This window comes from Martes martes (assembly GCF_963455335.1).
Source record: "Martes martes genome assembly, chromosome: 11".
Taxonomy (NCBI): Eukaryota; Metazoa; Chordata; class Mammalia; order Carnivora; family Mustelidae; genus Martes; species Martes martes.
Window position 1 is genome coordinate 57,719,401 of NC_137899.1, and position 21,877 is coordinate 57,741,277.

The 21,877-nt window shown below is 39.0% G+C and overlaps 1 protein-coding gene across 1 annotated transcript in view; it reads right to left on the reverse strand.

Annotated features, from left to right (window-relative positions):
* Window positions 1–2,921: 2,921 nt before the first annotated feature.
* GSDME (gasdermin E) overlaps window positions 2,922–21,877 on the reverse strand; it is a 73,036-nt gene continuing 54,080 nt past the window's right edge. Inside the window, exons 9-10 of the mRNA XM_080818508.1 lie at window positions 6,571–6,644; window positions 2,922–3,766 (exon numbers count right to left, since the gene is read on the reverse strand). Of these exons, the coding sequence (XP_080674634.1) occupies window positions 3,536–3,766; window positions 6,571–6,644 (305 nt within the window). The 3' untranslated portion in view covers window positions 2,922–3,535. The remainder of the gene's footprint in view (window positions 3,767–6,570; window positions 6,645–21,877) is intronic.

A 21,877-nucleotide genomic window follows, 5' to 3' on the forward strand; every position in this document is an offset into this window, starting at 1 on the left:
AATATTGCAAAAATATAGTGTTTCATTTATAGGTAGAACTGAGGTTTAGAGATGATAAATACAGAGGATATCAGATTAGCCTTGGTAATTTCTTTTTAAATGCTAGTAATCTTTGCAAAAAGCGTGTAATAACATGTAGTTTTTCCCACCAAAATAAATATATAAATTTTTCATCTGCTTCTCTTCTTTAACAAGGAAACCCTAACTGTTTTTTCCTCTATCCCAGCCCAAGCCATTTGGTGGCTTTCAAAGGTGACGTACTCAAGGAAAAAATGGCAGAGACAGGGAAGATTAAAATATAGGATCAAGAAAAGGCGTCTATGCTTAGATGACATGAGATTCTAGGACGAGCTAGCCAAGCAGGAAAAGCCCTGGTGGGAGATACAGCACCTGCTGTGGCACAGCTCAGCCCTGAGGCCTGCAGTGGAAAAGGGAGGCGGACCCACCAGGCTGGCCAGGAGATGGAGGCATGACTGTGGGTGAGTGCGGGAAGCCGATGTCCAGAAAAGGTATTTTTGCAACTCTCTCAAGCTAAGTTTCTGGGATTCCATGCCCAGTACTTCAGAAATTGCTAGTCTAGTGTACTTCTCATGTCTCCCAAAGAATTCGGTTTTAGATAATTCACTTTCATCTTGTACTGTCCGTTTTCTCTCACTACAGTAAAAAACTGCCACAAACTTTGTAGCTTTTTTTTTTTAATTTAAGGATTTTATTTATTTGTTAGAGAGAAGCACAAGCAGGGGAGGCAGCAGGCAGAGAGAGAAGCAGGCTCCCCACTGAGCAGGGAGCTGAATGCAGACACTCAATCCCAGGACCCTGGGATCATGACCTGAGCCAAAGGCAGATGCTTAACCAACTGAGCCACCCAGGTGTCCCAACTTCACAGCTTTAAATACAAACTCAGATCTGCAGGTTGAAAATGCAACGCAGGTCCCACCTAACTGAAACTGAGACCTTTCCCAGGGCCTGCCCTGGCTCTTAATGCTGGAGAGAGAGAACCTTCTTCCAGGCTCTTGCAGGTTGGCGGCAGATTGCAGTTCCATGCTGTTGTAGAACTGAGGTCCCTGCTTCCTTACTGGCTGTCACATGGACTGCTCTCGTGTTCTTGAAATGACCTCTCTCTGTCTCAGAGTCAGCAACAGCACTGAATCCTTCCTATGCCTCATCTTTCCTGCATTTTCTTTGGACAAATCTCTCACTGACTCTTCTGCCCTCTAAGGGCCCACCCAGATAATCCAGGATAATTTCCGTCTCAGGATCTGTCACCTGAAGAACATCTGTAAAGTCCCTTCTTGGCACATAAGGTAACATGTTCACAGGTTCTAGGGATTATTAGATCATGGACACCTGAGGGACCCTAACAGAAGTGCTTCTTGCCTCTTCCTGCATCCACTTGGCAAAAGACGAGTGGTCATGGAAACATTTGAGTGAAGGTGGCTTTCCACTTCTGTTGTTCTGGAAAATACTGTTTTCTAGGTATCTGGTCTACCAGAATTTGCTTACAAATGTAAATGTACATTTACAATTAATCGTATGTGGTGATGAGGATACTAGTTCATTGTATGTACTGATGAAAATACTAGTTACTTAGAATAGCCTTTTGGAGGGGTGCCTGGGTGGCTCAGTGGGTTAAAGCCTCTGCCTTCGGCTCAGGTCATGATCCCAGGATCCTGGGATTGAGCCCCGCATTGGGCTCTCTGCTCAGCAGGGACCCTGCTTCCTCCTCTCTCTCTGCCTATTTAAAAAAAAAAAAAAAAAAAAAAGGAGCCTTTTGGAAGCCCACTCGAGCATGCCCAGCACTACTTTGCCCACCATGTCACAGTGGGGTCTGCTAAGGTGTGGCAATAACTGGGTGGCTGGGGAGACCTGTAGCAGCATATGGCTACATCCTTTTTAATTGCAAATTTTTAAAAAAGATTTTATTTGCTAGAGAAAGAGACAGTGAGAGAGGGAACACAAGCAGGGGGAGTGGCAGAGGGAGAAGCAGGCTTCCTGCTGAGTAGGGAGCCCGATGAGGGGCTCGATCCCAAGACCCTGGGATCATGACCTGAGCAGAGGGCGCCCTTAATTCCAAATTTTTAAGACACAATCCAACAGGGTAACTAGCTGATAGTTGTAGAAATGGCCAAATGCCTTAGTTGTCTATTTGATGTAACCCAAACTTTTTGGCATGTGCTGGGATGGCCTTTTTTCTTTCTGCCTGAAGCTGATCTTTTCGTTTCTGTTGCTTTTGGATTTTTTTGGTTTGGCTTGGCTTTGGTTGATTGTTTTTTTAAGAGGTTAATATATACAAAATTATAACAGGAATAGAAGGGTAACACCCCAGCCTCTTGTCCCAACTTCTAAATCTTCTCCCCAAAGGAATCACTGTCCAGTTTCTTGTAGACTCTTAAAGGAACTTCCCACTGCCTTGTGATATATGTGTAGCTATGTGTTTATACAACTAGATTCTTAGAAAATCTGCCATCAATTTTTTGTTTTTAAAACATTTCAGAAAGACAAAAAGGCATGTATAGTGCCACCATTGTAGCACAACTATTTTTCGCTTTGGCAGATTCCTTTCCAGTTTGTTATAAGGTGCTTTTTCTGTTGTTGCCACACAGTGTACAACTCTCCTTTTTTTCATGTATTGGAAGTATTTCCATAAGATTTAGTCTTATTTTTGAGATGATGAAAGGGTTATTTTGTTTCATTTCTTCCATGTTAATGTTCATTAAAATCTGAAGAGCAGAAAAGAGAAATAGATGATGTTGAGGTTAAAAAAAAATGTGCTGAGTAACACATTTCTCTTTCAACAACTGCTACTTCTATCCTCCCTGCTCCTAAGGTAAGACTAATTCTAGGAGGAAGTCTTAGCTACTTTTTGCTAAGGAAAAGTGGTTTCAGGTCCCCAGTAGTTAGTGGCAATGGAATCAGAGGCACTAGAGAGACACTCCAAGTTATTTATAGAAGAATTTCACACAATGTAAAATATACACAGTTCCCCTTGATACAGTATGTAGTGTTTTATAAATTAAAAATCAAGAATGCATGGGAAATCAGCATTGTTCTAGACATAGAATTGGTGTGTTTGTCAAAGCATTACCAAAAAAAATGTCTATAGCTAGACCCCTAAGGAAGGGGGTCCTGCTACTAGATTAGTGTAATTTTGTTTAGCAGAGTATATGTACTATAATAGCATTTACAGTTCATTTGCCAATCAGCACATCTATAACACAGACTCTTCCTATAGCATTCACGATTTAAAATGAATTTTTGGATCAAAGTGTCATATTCAGCTGTTTTTGTATAGCAGAAAGAAAGAAATGGACCCATTTTTTCTGTGAAAAAAATCTGTACACTGGCTTGAATTCTCAACCATCCTCTAGCTCTTCAGATGCTAAAATCTAATTTAGACACTGGGTCACCAGCATAGGCCTTTTATGAAAAACTGTTTATAGAGTACCTAGTGGCTAAACTCAGTAGTATCTTAACAATGCTGGAAAATACCCAGCCTTGGCTGATAACATGTATTTGTAATTCACATATGATGCTATTAATGTGCTCTGCTTAAAGCACAGAGTCCATTTAGGCTTATATAAAGAATTAGTGGGAAAATGTTAGGGTCCTTCTGGGTGACAACTTTCACAGATGACTGCAGTCTCTCCAGGTTCATGTCAGCTGAGGCAAACAAACGCTGCACAATCATAAACCTTTCCATATCCTTCAGAGGAGCCAAGTCTGGGTTTTCAAGATCAGATATTCCATCATCAGAGAGAGCACGGAGCTGAAATGACACATTTAAGCAAATTCACTTAAAAATGTTACAGATAGCTGAATAATAATGTACTTCTAGATGATTATGGGGAAAAATTAAATTGTTATTCTTTAAATTCCCCAAGTGGTGCAAGAAAACCCTTGAGATGTAACAAGAGCTCTTTCTCCCAGGCCAGGACCTTACACCTGATTTTTCCAATTTGCCTGGAGTTCTGACTGAATCTCCACTCTGAATTCTACCTTCTACTAGATCCCTTAACTTCAGGAGATGAGAAACTTCAGAATGTAACTTTCCCATAGAAACAGTATGTATGGTTTGACTTTTCTTTTTATTTAAGTAGTTGCTTGATCTCCTCAAAAGGGCAGGTACCACTGTTTAGTTACGCTTCCTGCCTAAAGACCCTTTGCTCTTGCTATTCCTACCTGGGACACTCCCTCCAGAGCTCCATGTAAACCCTTTTCTTCTCATCTCTCATTGTCTTCTGCAATGTCTCTTCAGAAGGGTCTTTCCTACTCTCCCTTCTACCCCTATATCCCTGCCACTATTACCCTACTGTCTTTCTGAAACTATCCTCTTGACAGTAACTGTTTAGTATGTTTTCTAAAACCTAAGCTTTTTAGGAGCCCAGGGCCCTGGTCCGTCATAAGACATGGCCCTCAATGTGTTGAATGAATGTTAGCTCTTCAGAGAGGCCTCTTCAGATGCTGCACTAATTGCAAGTTTTCAGAACATTTGAAATTTTGTGACTTTTTTTTTTTAATTGTACTCTCTACATTAATCTCATCTGGTTTTGAATGCCTAGTAAAAATCAAATTGGCTAATCTTTATAGGTTTTTTTTTTTAATCTTCAGTAATTTTAAAGTATGTATGAATTTCAACTGAATCTGAAGGGAATCCAAAAGACTTCCAGAAATGTCCTAAGCAATGCTAACCTTACTAAAAGCTTGCCCCGAAGGGCAGCAGTCACTTGACTATAAAAGTACTTAAGCCTTATAGGTCTACACCATGTAGATTTACCAATTACCACTCACACAGTGTTACCACAGGCTTTACACCAGCCTTTGGCTAAGATCAGAAACTCTCAGTTTTGCTTTAGAAAGTGGATTAGGCCTGCTCTTTGGTAGAAGAACCACATCCCAGTAATTTAAAAATGAGCTCCACTAGCGCAGGCTGCCTACAGCAGACTGTGTGTCTGCAGTCTGGGCAGCATCCAGGTTCCTTCTCTGAACATCTGCCAGCCCCACGTGCGCACGGGCACTTACAGTCACGCAAAGGGTGGTGGGGCAAAATTAACAGCCTCCATTGATGATTCTACCTGATGCTATTCTAAAAGCTTTTCCGAAAGGCTCTTGAAGTTACTCTGGCCACCAGACAAGAGAACATAGGAATGCAGGTACATTTGACACCCAAATTCCATCAGGAGGCAAGAGCCTCACTATCTAGGACAGATTATGTGAAGATGCCCAGGAAGTGTTTAAAGGAAAATTTTTTCTTTGTCTATGTTAAGCAGCCCTGGAAAAGCAAATGACTCTATGGGTGGGTTGTTTTGTGTCAGTGTAGAATAGCAGTCATCCTGGAACTCCAAATGTGTCCTCCTGGCTACTCTAGGACCAACAAAGAAGAACTTGGAAGGAACACGAAGATCAAATCTAATGCTGACTGCAAGGAAGATGACAAGTAAGTGTGAGTTTGTTGGGAAGGGGAATTAGCTAATGTGTTCTTGTGATATTTTGGTAATTTTATAAATCATAGTAAGGGTAATCTGGGAAATGCTAAGCACTCACCTACTGCCATCCTAATGACCGCACACAGGTAATGGTACTTATTGTCTCCATATCCCAACTATACCACCAGACTTGACCCACAGCTGGCCCCAGAACATACATGCTGGCATGTTTCCAAGTAGTTCAGTTTTAGGGGTCAAAGTATAAGAACCCAGCATTCCTCTGGGTGGGTAGAATCTACTTTCATTTATGAATGGGTTCCAAACTGCTCCTTAGAATGATGCCTTATTCAGATGTCTTTGCTATGCACAGAAATACCCAAGGCACTAAGCATGGTATTAGTGGATGGGTAACAAATTTCAGGATCCTGGCCAGGCATTTAATCTTGATACCTGCTTCCTAGATCTGGGAGCAGAGCTCTGAGCTTTGCTCTTGGTCTGGGCTCTTAGTAATTAATCCAGCCAGGTGTGCTCAGCTACTCTGCCCCAGGCTGAACAACATCTGCCCATTAGAGTGGCTTCTGGACAGCCTACACATGGCTCCTTCTATTAATGACCCAGTTTGTAATTTAAAAAGGAAAAGCTTAATCTTGACTCGCTAGGGTTAAGGTCATCATCACCTAACTCTTGCTCTTGCCATGAAATTTCTTTAGGACATAAAGCTAATGATCTGAGACAAAGCAGTTCTCTCAAATACCTCCTTGGTGAATTAGATGCAGAGCTGAATCAAACCGGTCTAGCCCTAGAACTGCCATTGCAAATAACAGGGTGTCAGGCCCCTTCCCTGCAAAGTTACAACCAAACCTTAGCCAAAATTCAGTCTCCAAACGGTGGGAAAAGCTTGAGATTTAGAATCTAATGAGAGAGTTGGGTCCTAGCTCTGCAAGCAAGATCTTTGTACAAATGCTTTCCTCTTAGCCTCAGTCTTCCTATACGGTAGGATGTCTGGTGTGATGTGGATGGTGTATAAAGGAAGTCCTGTTAGTAATAATACTTGGTTTAACCTATTTTGAGGGGCTGCTGTAGATGAAAAATCCTAAAGGTGTTTTATCAGTTGTTAGGTGCCCATCCCCACTGAAGAGTTCCTTACCAAGTGACACAGCGAAGGAATAATCTGGAGTTTACAGCAAGCACCCAGCAGAGCTGCTGCATTATCTGGCATTTCTGCAGGAGACAAAAATCAGTCAATGTCCAAAAAACAAAACCAAAAAATCCATGGGAACAGGTCAGCCCCTGAATTGTATCTAATTTATACTTTAGTGCTCTCCCAGCAGAGGACATGCTCAGTAATCACTGAATAAATGAATGAATGGTGCTAAACAGGCAGCAAAGGCCTTTTAGAAAATAGATGTTGGAATAAAGTAACGAGCTCTGTGTTCACTAGAGGATAGTCCTTGACATTTCAGTTTGTCAATCAAGAAGAACTGTACAGACTCTAGACAAAGCAAACCATATTGAAAAGTAGAACCTATCTTTTCACAAAGGAAAGAAGGAAGCCCCTGCCCCTCCCAAAGTCAAGGCAAAGGCTTTGCAGGCCAAGAAAGCAGTGCTGAAATACATCTATTTTTTTTTTTTTTTTTAGATTTTATTTATTCATTTGAGAGAGGGAGAAGCAGACTCCCTGCTAAGCAGGGAGCCTGACACAGGATTTGATCCCAGACACCTGACTGAGCCACTCAGGCAACTCCACATGTCATCTACTTTTTGACAGCCCAAATATCTTCAAAAGAGTGTACCCAGGAGAAACGAGCTTTACCAGTATGCCATCATCAAGTTCCCCCTGATTACCAAGTCAGCCATGAAAAAAACAGAAGACAACATACTTATGTTCACTGTGGATATCAAGACCAACAAGCGCCAGATCAAGCAGGCTGTGAAGAAGCTCTGTGACATTGACATGGCTAAGGTCAACATCCTGATCAGAACCCAGAGAAAGAAGGTGGCATATGTTCAACTGGCTCCTGACTATGAAGCTTTGGATGTTACCAACAAAACTGATCATCTAAACTGAATCTAGCTGAATTAAAAAAAAAAAATTTATATATATATATATATATATAAAAGCTAGGGTTTGGTGACAAGAGCTGTGTTTGAGTGCTGCTACAAATTTGGGGTGTGACTTTGGGTATACCTCTATGAGCATGTTTCCTCCTTTGACCAACCATAGTTTGGTTTTTGCAGATGTCAGAGAACAGGGTAAAATATAAAGGGTTCCACTTGGGTCATTAGTCATTTTGGGGAGAAAAATGCAATGTGGGTGGACTAAGAACAGAACCCCCCAGCCCACCACTAGTTCAATACAAGGGGCAACAGTGACAGAAGTAGTTGGTGGAGGGCTGCACCAGAAGGGCCCTGCCAAGTCTCAGGGAAAGGGAATCCAAGTCAATGTTATTCAAAATAGATTTTAAATACCAACCAGGATAAAACAGAGGCAGTTTCTAAAAGAACCAAATCTCTCAGGATATAACCTTTGAACTGAGAAGGCAAAGGAGAGGCGAGAGTCACCTGCTACATCATCTGGCCCAGGAACCACTCAAGAACCTGTCTCTTATAAATAGCATGCCACTGAGGTTCTCATTGTACTCCAGCAGAGTACAATGCAACATAGCCTATTCCCAAGGAAGGCAGGCTGCTAGGAGGATGGGGCAGCTCCAGGGAATGATCCTGCTTGAGAATCCCCTAAAATTACATTTAAATATTGTGTGTGCATTTGCCCACAGAAAAGATCCATAGTCAACAAATTATCAAGGAGGCCCTTAATCCCGTCAGGAAGATGAAGCTGGGAAGTGTCCCCTGGTGGAAGGATCACAGCACCTGGAAGGGCAATGACAAAGTCACCTGGGACATGAAGTCCTAGCTGAACCACTGTCACACATCACTTCCACTGTTCATGCTTCCATTCCCTCACTTTTCAGGTGGCTCCTGAGTCCCATGTAATCATCATCATCCACTCCCCCCCCACCCTTATTTTTGGAAATACGTTAGTTCCACGTTATGCAGATGGTCATTCACTATTTTGAGTATGGTGCTAGGGCCACAAGGATGAAGTAACAGCATCTGCTTTACAGAGCTTACCAACCAATTTTACTACTTTAATTTCCTACAGGCACAGATAATTATTTTTTCCTACCTCAGTACTCTTCCATATTATGACTCTGTTTTACAGATGACACCGAGGGAGTTCATGCTTAAGGTCACTAAGTGGTTGAGGTGGTGTTGAGAAAGTGTTCAAGAGACAGGCAAGATGCTGGGGTTGAACTGCTTTAAACAAGTTAAGCATGAAGAGGCTGGTTCAAAGTGGTAATGTTGGAAGATCCTGAATTCAATTCCAGCTACATACAGAACAATTGTCTTGGAAAACAAAACTACCAGAGCACCTTCTACACATCTGGCAAATAAAACTGACATCTAAGCAAGTAGGAAAGGCTGAGACACAATCTCACCATAAACCCCACCCTTGGTACAGCGACCCACAATTGGAAGGGAACTAAAAAGCTTCTCTCTGAAGAGCAAAGAGTTTGAACCCCACATTTTTAAGACAGGCACTGGTCTCTCCAGATATCTAGATTTGAAAGCCAATGGAGCTCATGTTCTTGAGATCCACAAGGCTATAACAAGCTGAGAAATGGTTCTTAAACGTCTTGCCCATGAACTTACCCTGCAAAAAGTCAGCCCTTTGAAAGGTGTCCAGACTTTCTGTGAAAGAGATTGTTATCTTAAAGCAGCAATCTGGAGGACAGACCTCTCAAGAGATCAAGGGGCCTGCTGGAGTACACTGTGAGGATGGTGGCCAGTGCTTGCCATCTTTGCATCCTTCCTCTGCCACACTCCAAGGGAACATTATCTCCTGGAGGGACGCTATTACACAAGTCTGATGCTCTAGTTTTTATGGCTGCCAGCCAGTGAATACCTCTTGATCACTTGGCTCTGGTGGCTAGCAGGCTTGAGAGCCTGGGCCCTATGGGACTGTAACAAATGGAGAGACAGTTCTTGGCTGACTACTACCCCCCCTAGTCTTTCTGTGATAGAGGCCTACTTGTAGAAGGAGGGGAAGACGGCAGCTGAATAGGAGGACCCAAGGTTTGCCTCATTCCACAAATACAACTAGGTAACTATCGTATCATGCTAAATACCCCAGAAATCTATCTGAAGACTGGCAGAACAAACTTCACAAATAAAGGTAGCGAAAAGGCCACAGCAATCAAGGTAGAAAGGACAGAGATGTGGCTTGGGAGAAAAATGGATTATGGCAATAGCAGTGGGAAGGGAGCCATGGTCACAGAGAAGGACAAAAGATATACTAGCATACAGGAGAACACACAGGGAAAGCAAATCCCCATAACAATTGGCTTGGAAAGCAGAAGGGCTCATATTTTGTGACTCTGTGCAACCAGTGGTGCTTAAAGCCGGGAGTTTTAAAGGTTACCATGCTTGGCTCTAGGAGGGCTTGGAGGACATTGCCTGTCTTCTCTCTAAAGGCAGCTGCAAACAGCCTGTGAACATAGAGCCTGGAGACAGGAATGTGAAGAGTACCTAGAGCATATATAGAGCACATAGTGGGGAGGTTGTTTGCTCATCAGAGAGACAAGGTTCATGGAGAGAACCCCTCCAGGAATATAGGAACGGGCCATCTGTGGGAACTGACACAATGCAAACACTTAGTCTTAATTCATTTATACCAAGCCCTGTGGTCTGGAAGAATTGCCCTTTCCATTCATGCTTGCCTCAGTCTCAGGACAGTAGGCCCCTCCCCAAGAAGACTACCCCAAACTCCTGCCAACACTGCATCTCCTGATTTGCAAATTTGGAGGCCTCAGTTCCTGCGGCAGCAGTGAGAGATCTCATTATATGCAGACAAGAGCACACCTAGGTAAAATGTGCCACATACAAACCAGAGACCAAACCCTGCCCACAACAGGCAAATGACTAGTCTGAAGGATAAAGACACCAGGACACATTGGAGACACTCCCAGAAGTGCTAGGCCATGGGAAACGGGACACAATATACTATAGCAACTACATGTAGGACCTCTTCTTCATAAAGTCATTACCCTCAGGTATAGGAGACAGAACTAACTTTCCTGACACAGAAACAGAGAATCTGTCCAAAATGAAAGAACAAGACATGGCCATGGCCAGAGATCAAAGTGAAACAGATATAATAGCATGCCTAATAAAGAATTTAAAGCAGTGATCAAAGGAATATGCACTGGACTTGGGAAAAGAGTGAAGCACATCAGTGAGACCATTAACACAGAGAGAAGGAATAACATAGCAGAGATAAAGAGCCCAATAAAGTGAGAAACGTGCTTAATGGAATAAACAGCAGGCTAGAAGTACGGGAATTAATGACCTAGAAGACAGAGTAATCAAGCTGAACAAAATAGGGGGGAAAAAAAGAATCCTGCAAAATAAGAACAGACATAGGGAACTCAGAGACTCCATCAAATAGTGTTTCTATTTTTGAGTCTGAAGAAAGAGACAAGGGGGCAGAGAATTTATTTGAAGAAATAGCTGGAAACTTCCCTAAACCAGGGAAGGAAACATATCTAGGAGGCACAGAGAAACCCCAAAAAACAGATTTACACAAAGACATATTGTAATTAAAATAGAAAAAAACAGTGATAATGAAAATGTATTAAAAGTGGTAAGACAAGGAAGAGAGTCATATACAAAGAAAACCCCATAAATTAGCTGTCAGTGGACTTTTCAGCATAAACTTTCCAAGCCAGAAAGGAGTACCATGATATATTCAAAGTGCTGAATGGGAAAAATGGCATCCAAGAATACTCTGTCTAGCAAGGCTAATAATCAGAGTAGAAGGAGATAGAGTTTCCCAAACAAAAACTATAAAGAGCCTCACAACGACTAAACCCTGCAAGAAATATTAAAGGGAACTCTAAGTGGAAAGGAAAGACCAAAAATTATAGCATGAAGGTAGAAAACACAAAAAGCACTAAAACTGAATATTTTTGTGAAAAATCAGTCAAGGCTGAGTGCCTGGGTGGCTCAGATGGTTAAGTACCTGCCTTCGGCTCAGGTCCTGATCCCGGGGTCCTGGGATCAAGTCCCACATTGGGCTCCCTGTTCCTTAGGGAGCCTGCTTCTCACTCTGCCTCTCTCTCTCTGTCCCTCATGAATAAATAAATATAATCTTTTAAAAAATCAGTCAAGGAACTCACAAAATAAAGGATGTAAAATATGACACCATATACCTAAAACACAGGGATAGGAGGAATAAAGAATGGGTTCAAACATAAACAACCATCAATTTAATATAGACTACTTTATGCAGAAGATGTTATACCACAAATCAAAAACCACTAATGAATATGCAAATAATTTTTTAAAAATCCAAGTGTATCACTAATGAAAACCAGCAAATCATAAAAGATGAGAGGATCAGAGAAAATGTCCAGAAACTGCACAGCAAGTTAAAAAAAAAAATATATATATATATATATACACACATGTATACATAAACACACATATACCTATATGTTTACATTTACATATGCATTTATATATACATGTATACATATATATCTATGGCAATAAATACATGTCTATCAATAATATTTTGGAATGAGGTTTGCACCTGGGTGGCTCGGTTAAGCATCCAATTCTTTTTTTTTTTTTTTTTTTTAAGATTTTATTTATTTATTTGACAGAGACTCAGTGAGAGAGGGAACACAAGCAGGGGGAGTGGAAGAGGGAGAAGCAGGCTTCCCACCGAGCAGAGAGCCCGATGCAGGGCTCGATCCCAGGACCCTGGGATCACAACCTGAGCCGCAGGCAGACACTTAAGGACTGAGTCATCCGGGTACCCCATAAGCATCCAGTTCTTGATTTTGGCTCAGGTCATGACCTCAGGGTCCTGAGATCGAGCCTCAATTCAGGCTCAGTGCTGGGTATGGAAGCTGCTTAAGATTCTCTCTCTCCCTCTGTGCCCCACCTGTCTTTAAAAAAAGACAAATACATACCTTGGAATGAAAAAAGGACTAAATTTTCCAAACGAAAGACAAAAAATGACAGAATAGATTAAAAAAAAACAAGACCCATCTATATGCTGCCTACAAGAGAGTCATTTTAGACATAAAAACATCTGCCAAGTGAAACTGAGGGGATAGAGAAACACTTATCATGCAAATGGATATCAAAAGAAAGCCGGAGTTGCAACACTTATGTTGGACAGAATACTTTAAAACAAAAGCTATAACAAGAGACAAAGACCACTATGTAATAATAAAAGAAATGATACAACAAGAAGATATAACAATTGTAAATATTTATGCAGTCAACATGGGGACACCCAAATACATAAAACAGTAACAACAAACATAGGGAAATAATCTATAATAATAGTAGGGGACTTTAATACCCCACACATTAAAGGATAGATCATACAAACAGATAACAACAACAACGAAAAAAACAGTGGCTTTGAGAGACACAATGGACCAGATGGATTTAACATATATTCAGAATATACCATCCTAAAGAAAGTGTATTCTCTTCAAGTGCACATTGAACATTCTCCAGAACAGATCATGTATTAGGCCACAGAACAAACCTTTGAAACAAATTTAAAAAGATCAAATTCACACCATGCATCTTTTCTGATTACAACATTATGAAATTAGAAGTCAACAAGAAAAACATCTGGAAAGACCACAAATACAAGGAGGTTAAATAACATTCTACTAAATCATCAATGGGTCAACCAGGAAAAGAAAGAAGAAATTAAGAAGTACTTGGAAACAAATGAAACTGAAAACATAAAAATCCCTAAAAACTTTGATGCAGCAAAAGTGCTCATAAGAGGAAAGTATGTAGGAAAACAGGCCTACCTCAAGAAGAAAAATGTCAAACAACCTAATCTTACACCTAAAGGAGCTAGAAAAAGAACAAACAAAACCTAAAGTCAGCAAGAGGAAGAAAGTAATAAAGATTAGAGCAGAAATAAATGATACAGAAACGAAAAAATAGAAAAGCTCAATGAAACAAGGAGCTGGTTCTTTGAAAAAAAAAAAAAAAATCAATAAAATTGATGTCACCAGCCAGACTTATTGGAGAAAAAAGAGAAAGGACCCAAATAAATAAAATCACGAAAGAGAGATTAGAAATAAACACCATAGAAATATAACCGTAAGAGAATATTATGAAAAACTATACGCCAACAAACTGAACAACCTAGAAGAAATGGATAAATTCCTAGAAACATAACCGACCAAAACTGAAGCAGGAAGAAATAGAAAATTTGAAATTACCAGCAACAAAGTTGAATCAATAATTTAAAAATTCCCAACAAAACTACAAGACCAGATAGTTTCACAAGCAAATTATGCCAAACATTTAAAGAAGAGCTTTATCTATTCTTCTTAAACTATTCCAAAAAATAGGAAAGGAAGGAAAACTTCCAAATTCATTCTATGAGACCAGTATTAACCTGATACCAAAATTAAAGACACCACAAAACAAACAAACAAAAAAAAAAAACGAGAACTACAGGCCGAGATCTCTGATGAACATAAGTGCAAATATCCTTGACAAAATACTAGCAAACAGAATCCAATAATACATTAAAAAAATCATTCACCATGACCAAGAATTTATTCCTGGATTGCAAGGGTGGTTCAGTATTTGTAAATCAATCTCATGACACATCACATCAATAAGATCAAAGATAAGAACCATATGATAATTTCCAATAGACACTGAAAAAAGCATTTGACAAAGTATAACATCCATTCATGACAAAAACCCTCAATAAAGTAGGTATAAAGGAACATACTACAACATAATATAGGCCATTGATAAAGAACCCACAGCTAACATCATCCTCAGTGGGGACAAACTGAGAGCCTTTCCCCTAAGGTTAGGAACAAGACAATGATGTCCACTCTTGGCACTTTTACTCAACATAGTACTGGAAATCCTAGCCACAGCAATCAGACAACAACAACAACATAAATGAAAGGCATTCAAATTGGCAAGGCAGAACGCAAACTTTCACTCTTTGCAGATGACATACTATATATATAGAAAACCCAAAAGACTCCCATCAAAAAAACTGCTAAAATGGATAAACAAATTCAGTAAAGTGGCAGGATACAAAATCAATCTACAGATACCCATTGTGTTTCTTTCTTTCCTTTTTTTTTTTTTTTAAAGATTTTATTTTTTTGATAGCAGGAGAGCACAAGCAGGGGGAGTGACAGGAGACGGAGAAGCAGGCTCCCCACTGAGCAGGGAGCCTGATGCAGGGCTCAATCCCATGACCTTGGGATCATGACCTGAGCCAAAGACAGATGCTTAACCAACTAAACCATCCAGGCACCCCTGTTGCATTTTTATATACTGATAATGAAGCAGCAGATAGAGAAATTAAGGAAACAGTCCCATTTACTGTTGCACCAAAAATAATAAGATACTTAGGAATAAACCTAAACAAAAAGATAAAAGATTGTACTCTAAGAACTATAAAATACTGATGAAAAAATTGAGGACAATATAAAGGAACAGATTTTGTGTGCTTGTATTGGAGAAACAAATATTGTTAATATATCTACACAACCCAAGCAATTCTACATATTTAATGCTATCTCTATCAAAATTCCAACAGCACTTTTTACAGAACTAGAACAAACATCATACAATTTGTGTGGAACCACAAAAGACTCCTAATGGCCAAGGCAGTCTTGAAAAACCAAAGCAAAGCTGGAGGCATCACAATTCTGGATATTAAGTTATATTACAAAGCTGCAGTAATCAAAACAGGATGATCTTGGCATAAAAACAGATATATAGATCATTGGACCAAAAGAGAAGACCCAGAAATAAGCCCACAATTATATGGTCAGTTAATCTCAACAAAGCAGGAAAGAATATCTGATGGGAAAAAGACAATCTCTTCAACAAATGGTGTTGGGAAAACTGGGCAACAACATGCAAAAGAATGAAACTGGACCACTCAAAATGGATTAAAGAGCTAAATATAAGAGAGGAAACCATGAAACAAAACTAAAAGGCAGCAATGGAGAAGATATTTGCACTGTCCTCTCTAATAAAGGGTTAGTATTCAAAACTTATACAGAATTTCTATATCTCAACATCCAAAAAACAATCCAATTAAAAAATGAGAAGACATGAACAGACATTCCTCCAAAGAAGACATAAAGATACCAACAGACACATGAAAAGATGCTCATCATCACTCATCATCAGGGAAATGCATATCAAACCTACAAAGAGATATCACCTCACAACTGTCAAAATAGCCAAAATCAACAACACAAGAAGCAACAGGTGTTGGCAAGGATGTGGAGAAAATGGAACCCTCCTGCACTGTTGGCAATGCAAACCGGTACAACCACTGTATGGAAAAAGTATGGAGGTTTCTCAACAAGTTAAAAATAGAACTACCCTAACATCCAGTAATCAAACTACAGGTATTTACCTAAAGAATACAAAAGCAGTAATTCAGAGGGGTACATGCACACCTATATTTATTGCAGCGTTATTTACAATAACCAAGTTATGGAAGCAGCCAAGTGTCCATGGATAGATGAATGAATGCAGAAGATGTGAGATATATACACACACACACACAATGGAATATTACTTAGCCATAAAAAGGAATGAAATCTTGCCATGCACAAGTACATGGATGTTGCTAGGGAGTATAATGCTAGGTGAAACAAGTCTATCAGAGAAAAACAAATACCATACAATTTCACTCATGTGGAATTTAAGAAACAAAACAAATGAACAACAACAACAAAAAAAAAAAACACACAAGAAACAGACTCTCAACATAGAGAACGAACTGATGGTTACCAGAGGGGAGGTGGATGGGGGGATGGGTGAAATAGATGATGGGTATTATAAAATTTTAAAGTTAATAAAAGAAAAAATCTGTAATTCTAAATAGTAGTAAAAATACTATGCAATAATTCGTTAAGGCATACACAAGATATAAAGGTATAAATTATGACATCAAAACCTTAAAATGTGGTGGAGGTAGTAAGACTGTAGGGCTTTAGAATGCATTCAAATTTTAGTTGTTACCAACTTAAAATAGACTATTATAGGGATATAGGTGCCTGGGTGGCTTAGTTGTTTAAGCATCTGCCTTTGGCTCAGGTCATGATCCCAAGGTTTTGGGATCGAACCCCACCTTGTGCTCCCTGCTCAGTGGGCAATCTGATTCTCCCTCTCTCTTCCTTTGCCCTCCCCTCAGCTTTTGCTTGCTCGCTCGCTCTCAAATAAAATCTTTTAAAAAATAAAATACTTATAAAAATAAGTTTTTATATATAAGCATCCATGCTAACTGCAAAGCAATAACCTATAGTAGATACACAGAGAACAGATCTAAGCATACAACTATAGAAAATCATCAAAAGAAGAGAGCAAGAGAAGGAACAAAAACTACAAAACAGCTGCAAAATAATTTTTAATAGCAATAAGTATATACCTATTATTAACTAGTTTAAATATAAATGGATTAAATTCTCCAGTCAAAAGACATAGAGTGGCTAAATGGGAAAAATATTTAAAGATCCATCTATATGCTGCCTACAAGAGACTCTTAAGATGTCAAGACAGGACTGAAAGTTGGTAAAAGGTATTCCATCTAAATGGAAGCCAAAAGAAAGGGGGCATAGCTAAATTTAAACAAAATAGACCTTAAAACAAAGACTGTAATAAGACAAAGAAGTACATTATATAATGAGAAATGGGTCAGTATAACAAGAAAATATAACATATTTATGCACCCAACACAGGAGCACCTAAATATATAAGGTAAACGTTAACAGACCTGAAGAGAGAAATACACAGAGATATAATAATAGTAGGGACATCATACCCCACTTGTCAGAGATAGATCATCCAGACAAATTATCATCAGGGAAAGCTCAGCCTTAACACATTAAGATGGACTTAACAGATATATACAGAATATTCCCTTCCCTCGGTTAGATCACATATTATGCCACAAAACAAGTCTTAATAAATTTAAGAAGACTGATTGGAAAAGATGCTTAATGTGATTTCAGCGATATAAAACTAAAACCAATTAACAGAAGAAACTGGAAAAGTCACAAATATATAGACATCAAAAATGCTACTCAATGACCAATGGGTGAAATTAGAAATCAAAGGAGAATTCAAAAGGTACCTAGAGACAAATGAAAATGGAAATATAATATACTGAAACTCATTAGATGCAGTAAAGGCAATTCAAGAGGGAAGTTCATGACAATAATTTCCCTTAAGAAACAAGAAAAATCTCAAATATACATCTAACTTTATACCTGAAAGAACTAGGAAGGGAATAATAAACTTAGCCCAAAGTTAGTAGAAGGAAATAACAAAAGAGCATAGTGGAAATAAATGAAATAGAGACTAGAAAGACCAATACGATTAAGAGCTGGTTCTTTGAAAAGATAAAATTGATATACTCACCAAGAAATAGAAGACTCAAGTAAATACAATCAGAAATGAAGGGGAAATTACAACTGATAACACAGACATAAAAGGATCTTGAGAAACTACTATGAACATCTACACACCAACAAACTGGACATGCTAGAAGAAATGGATGAATTCCTACAAACATACAACTGACCAAGACAAAATCAGGAAGAAATAGAAAAACTGAATCAGTAACCAAAAACCTCCTAACAAACAAAAGTCCAGGACCAGATGGCTTCATGGGTGAATTCTATGAAATATTTAAAGAAAAATTAGGGCAACACCTTCGGGTCCCCTCCCTCCTTGGGAGCATTATACTATTACTTTGCTACCACTTAGTAAGTCACTCAATAAACCTTGCTTTGCTGCCCACCAAAAAAGGAAAGAAAAGAAAAAAATTATTGGGGCACCTGGCTGGCTCAGTTGGTGGAGCATGTGACTCTTGATCTCAGGGTCATGCATTCAAGTCTCACACTGGACATAAAGCTTACTTAAATAAAAATAAAATCTAAAGAAAAACTAATGCTAATCCTTCTCAAATTCTTGGAATCTCCTTTTTCAAGGCCAGTATTACCATGACAACAAAACTAGACAAGGAAGCCACAAGAAAATCGACAGACCAATATCCCTGATAAACACAGATGCAAAAGTCCTCAACAAAATATTCACAAACTGACTTTAACAGTACATTAAAATGCTCATACACCATGATCAAATGGGATTAGTTCCAGGAATGCAAGGATAGCTGAACTTCCACAAATCAATCAACATGATCAATCAACATGATACACCACAGTAACAAAATGAAGGATAAGAATCATGATCATCTCAATAGATGCAAAAAAAGCATTTGACAAAATTCAACATCCATTTATGATAAAAAACAAAAGAACTTGTCAATAAAGTATAGGGGTCATGCACCTCAACATGAAAAGGCTATATATGACAAGCCCACAGCTAACATCATTAATGGTGAAAAGCAGAAAGCTTTTCCTCTAAGATCAGAAACAAGACAAGGATGCCCACTCAACACTTTTATTCAATATAGTATTAGAAATCCTACCCAGAGCAATTAGGCTAGAAGAGGAAATAAAACACATCAAAACTGGAATGAAAGAAGTAAGACAGTCACTATTTACAGATGACATGGTACTATACATAGAAAATAAAGACTTCACCAGAAAAACTATTAGAATAAATTTAGACAAGTTACAGAATACAAATCAATATACAAAACTCTGTTATGTTTCTATATACTAATAAATAATCAGAAAAGAAATTTAGAAAATTCCATTTGTAATTACATCAAAAAGAATAAAATAACTAGGAGAGGGTATGTGCTATGATGAGTGCTGTGAAATGTGTAAACCTGGCGACTCACAGACCTGTACCCCTGGGGATAAAAATACATTATATGTTTATTAAAATAAAAAAATTTTTTAAAAAATCTGAAAAAAAAAGAATAAAATAACTAGGAATAAATTTAATCAAGGAGGCAAAAGACCTCTACACTGAAAACTACAGGACAATGATGAAAGAAACTGAAGAAGACATAAATAAATGGAAAAATAATCTGTGCTTGTGAATTGGAAGATATGAATGTAATATTAATATGTCCATACTACCCAAAGCAATGTACAGATTGGATGAAATCTTTATCAAAATTCCAATGGCATTTTTCACAGAAATAGAAAAACATGTACGGAATTCTAAAACAGACCCCAAATAACCAAGGCAATCTTGAGAAAGAAGATCAAAGCTGGAGGCATCACATCGTCTTATTTCAAACTATATTACAAAGCTATACTAATGAAAACAGTATGATACTGGCATAAAAACAGACTATAGATCAATGGAACAGAATAGAGAGCCCAGAAATTAAACCCATTTGGGCCACTAATTTACAACAAGGAGCCAGAAATATACAACGGGGAGAAGAAGACAGTCTCTTCAGTAAGCGGCATTGGGAAAACTGAACAGCCATATCCAAAGCCATAAAAAAAAGAAACTGAATCACTATTATACACCATACAAAAAAATTAACTCGAAATGGATCAAGGATTTGAACATAAGCCCTGAAACCAAAAAACTCCTAGAAGAAAACAACAAAGGTAATAAGCTCCTTGAGACTGCATTTGGTGTCAAATCCAAAAAAATCATCACTAAGACCAAAGGTAACAAAACCAAAATTAAGTAGGACTACATCAAACCAAAGAACTTCTGCACAGCAAAGGAAATAAAAAAATTAAATGGCAATCTATTGAATGGGAAAAAAATATTTACAAAGTTAATTCTGAGAAGGTGTTAATGTCTAAAATATAAAAGGACTCATGTAACTCAATAGCAAAATAAAATGAAACAAAAAAATCCAAACCATTTGATTGAAATGAGCAGAGGATCTGCATGAAAAGGCACTTAATGGTACTAATCTTCAGAGAAATGCAGATCAGAATCGCAGTGAGATACTACCTCACACCTGTTAGAATGGCTATTTTTCAAAAAGACAAGAAATAACAAGTGTTGGTGAGAATATGGAGAAAAGGGAACCCTTGTGCAGTTGGTAGGAATATAAATTAGTGCAGCCACTATAGTAAATCATGAGCATGTAATGTACAACATGATGTCTATAGTTACAACACTATATTGTGTATTTGAAAGTTGCTAAGAATGTTAAAAATTCTGTAAGAAAAATTTATAACTATGTATGGTGATGGATATTAACTAGACATATTGTGATCATTTTACAATGTATACAAATATGGAATCATAGTACACCTTAAACTAATATGATGTAAGTTTTATCTCAATTTTTAAAAGTTAGACACGGCGAAGCTGGTAACGTGTTATTCAGAAAGCTGCAGATAGGACTCAAGGAGAGGCCATTTTCCGTTCCAGCATTTTCCCCAGGTTCTAAAGAGAGAAGACTGTTTTCATAAGAAGAAAAAGGCAACTCAGAAGGGCTGAGAATTAGGAGGAACCCTAATGGAAGGGCTTTACAATGAAAGAGCTGATCTGACCTCCGCAGTGACGGACATGTAAATGAGATAACAGTTCAGAGAGATGCAAGAGGGCATGGTGGGTTCAGAAATTGACTATTTTCAGCTGCACTTAAAGATTCCACTACCCCCAAGCTTCCAGCTCAGGAAGAGCAAATAAGTCTCATGTTATGAGTCAACTCCCAGCGGCTCCCTGTGTGCAAGGTTTCAATGTGATGCATTCATGATGTCAGACACATGCTGCATATTTCATATCACTGAACTAGCCTATTGATAGAAATATTTCAATAAGTAATAGGGTATGTGAAGAAAATGCCCTCCACATGCTGGAACACTCTGGCCAATAGATTAGCCCCTGATAGCATGACTATATTTAAAAACCCTAGTACAACACTGATGTTAACTTCAGGGGCAGAAGCTCTCTGGTGATGTTCCACAGGCCTCTATCTTATGTCCTGTCCCAGCCAAAACTTTTATCCATGACTTAGAGAAAGAGCATATAAACCTGAGAGAGGGATCCTCTCTGACTAATTTTGTAAAAACTGAAGATCTCCTTGCCCTTTGTTCTTCTGTGGCACTGGGGAGGAACCATAAATGCATCCTGAACTCAATACCTCAAATAATATCACCAGGAAGGAAAGTTGTGGAGACAAGGATCAAGGCTGATGGGCCAGGCAGGTCTTGCCTTTCCTTGAAGGAACTGAAAGCCTACACAGAATAGCTACCTTCTGATAGCCCAACCCCTCTGGCATAGGGAATCCTGGATGGCAGTGGTAGAGGAGTGGCAGGGCAGGGTCCACTGCTAGGTGATAACTCCATGGCCGTGCCCCTGGGAGAGCCATCTCAAGATCAGGGTAGAGGGTTGTGTTGCTACTGGGCCCAGCATCCTAGTGTATCAGGATGCTCTCCACACTCTCCCTGCCC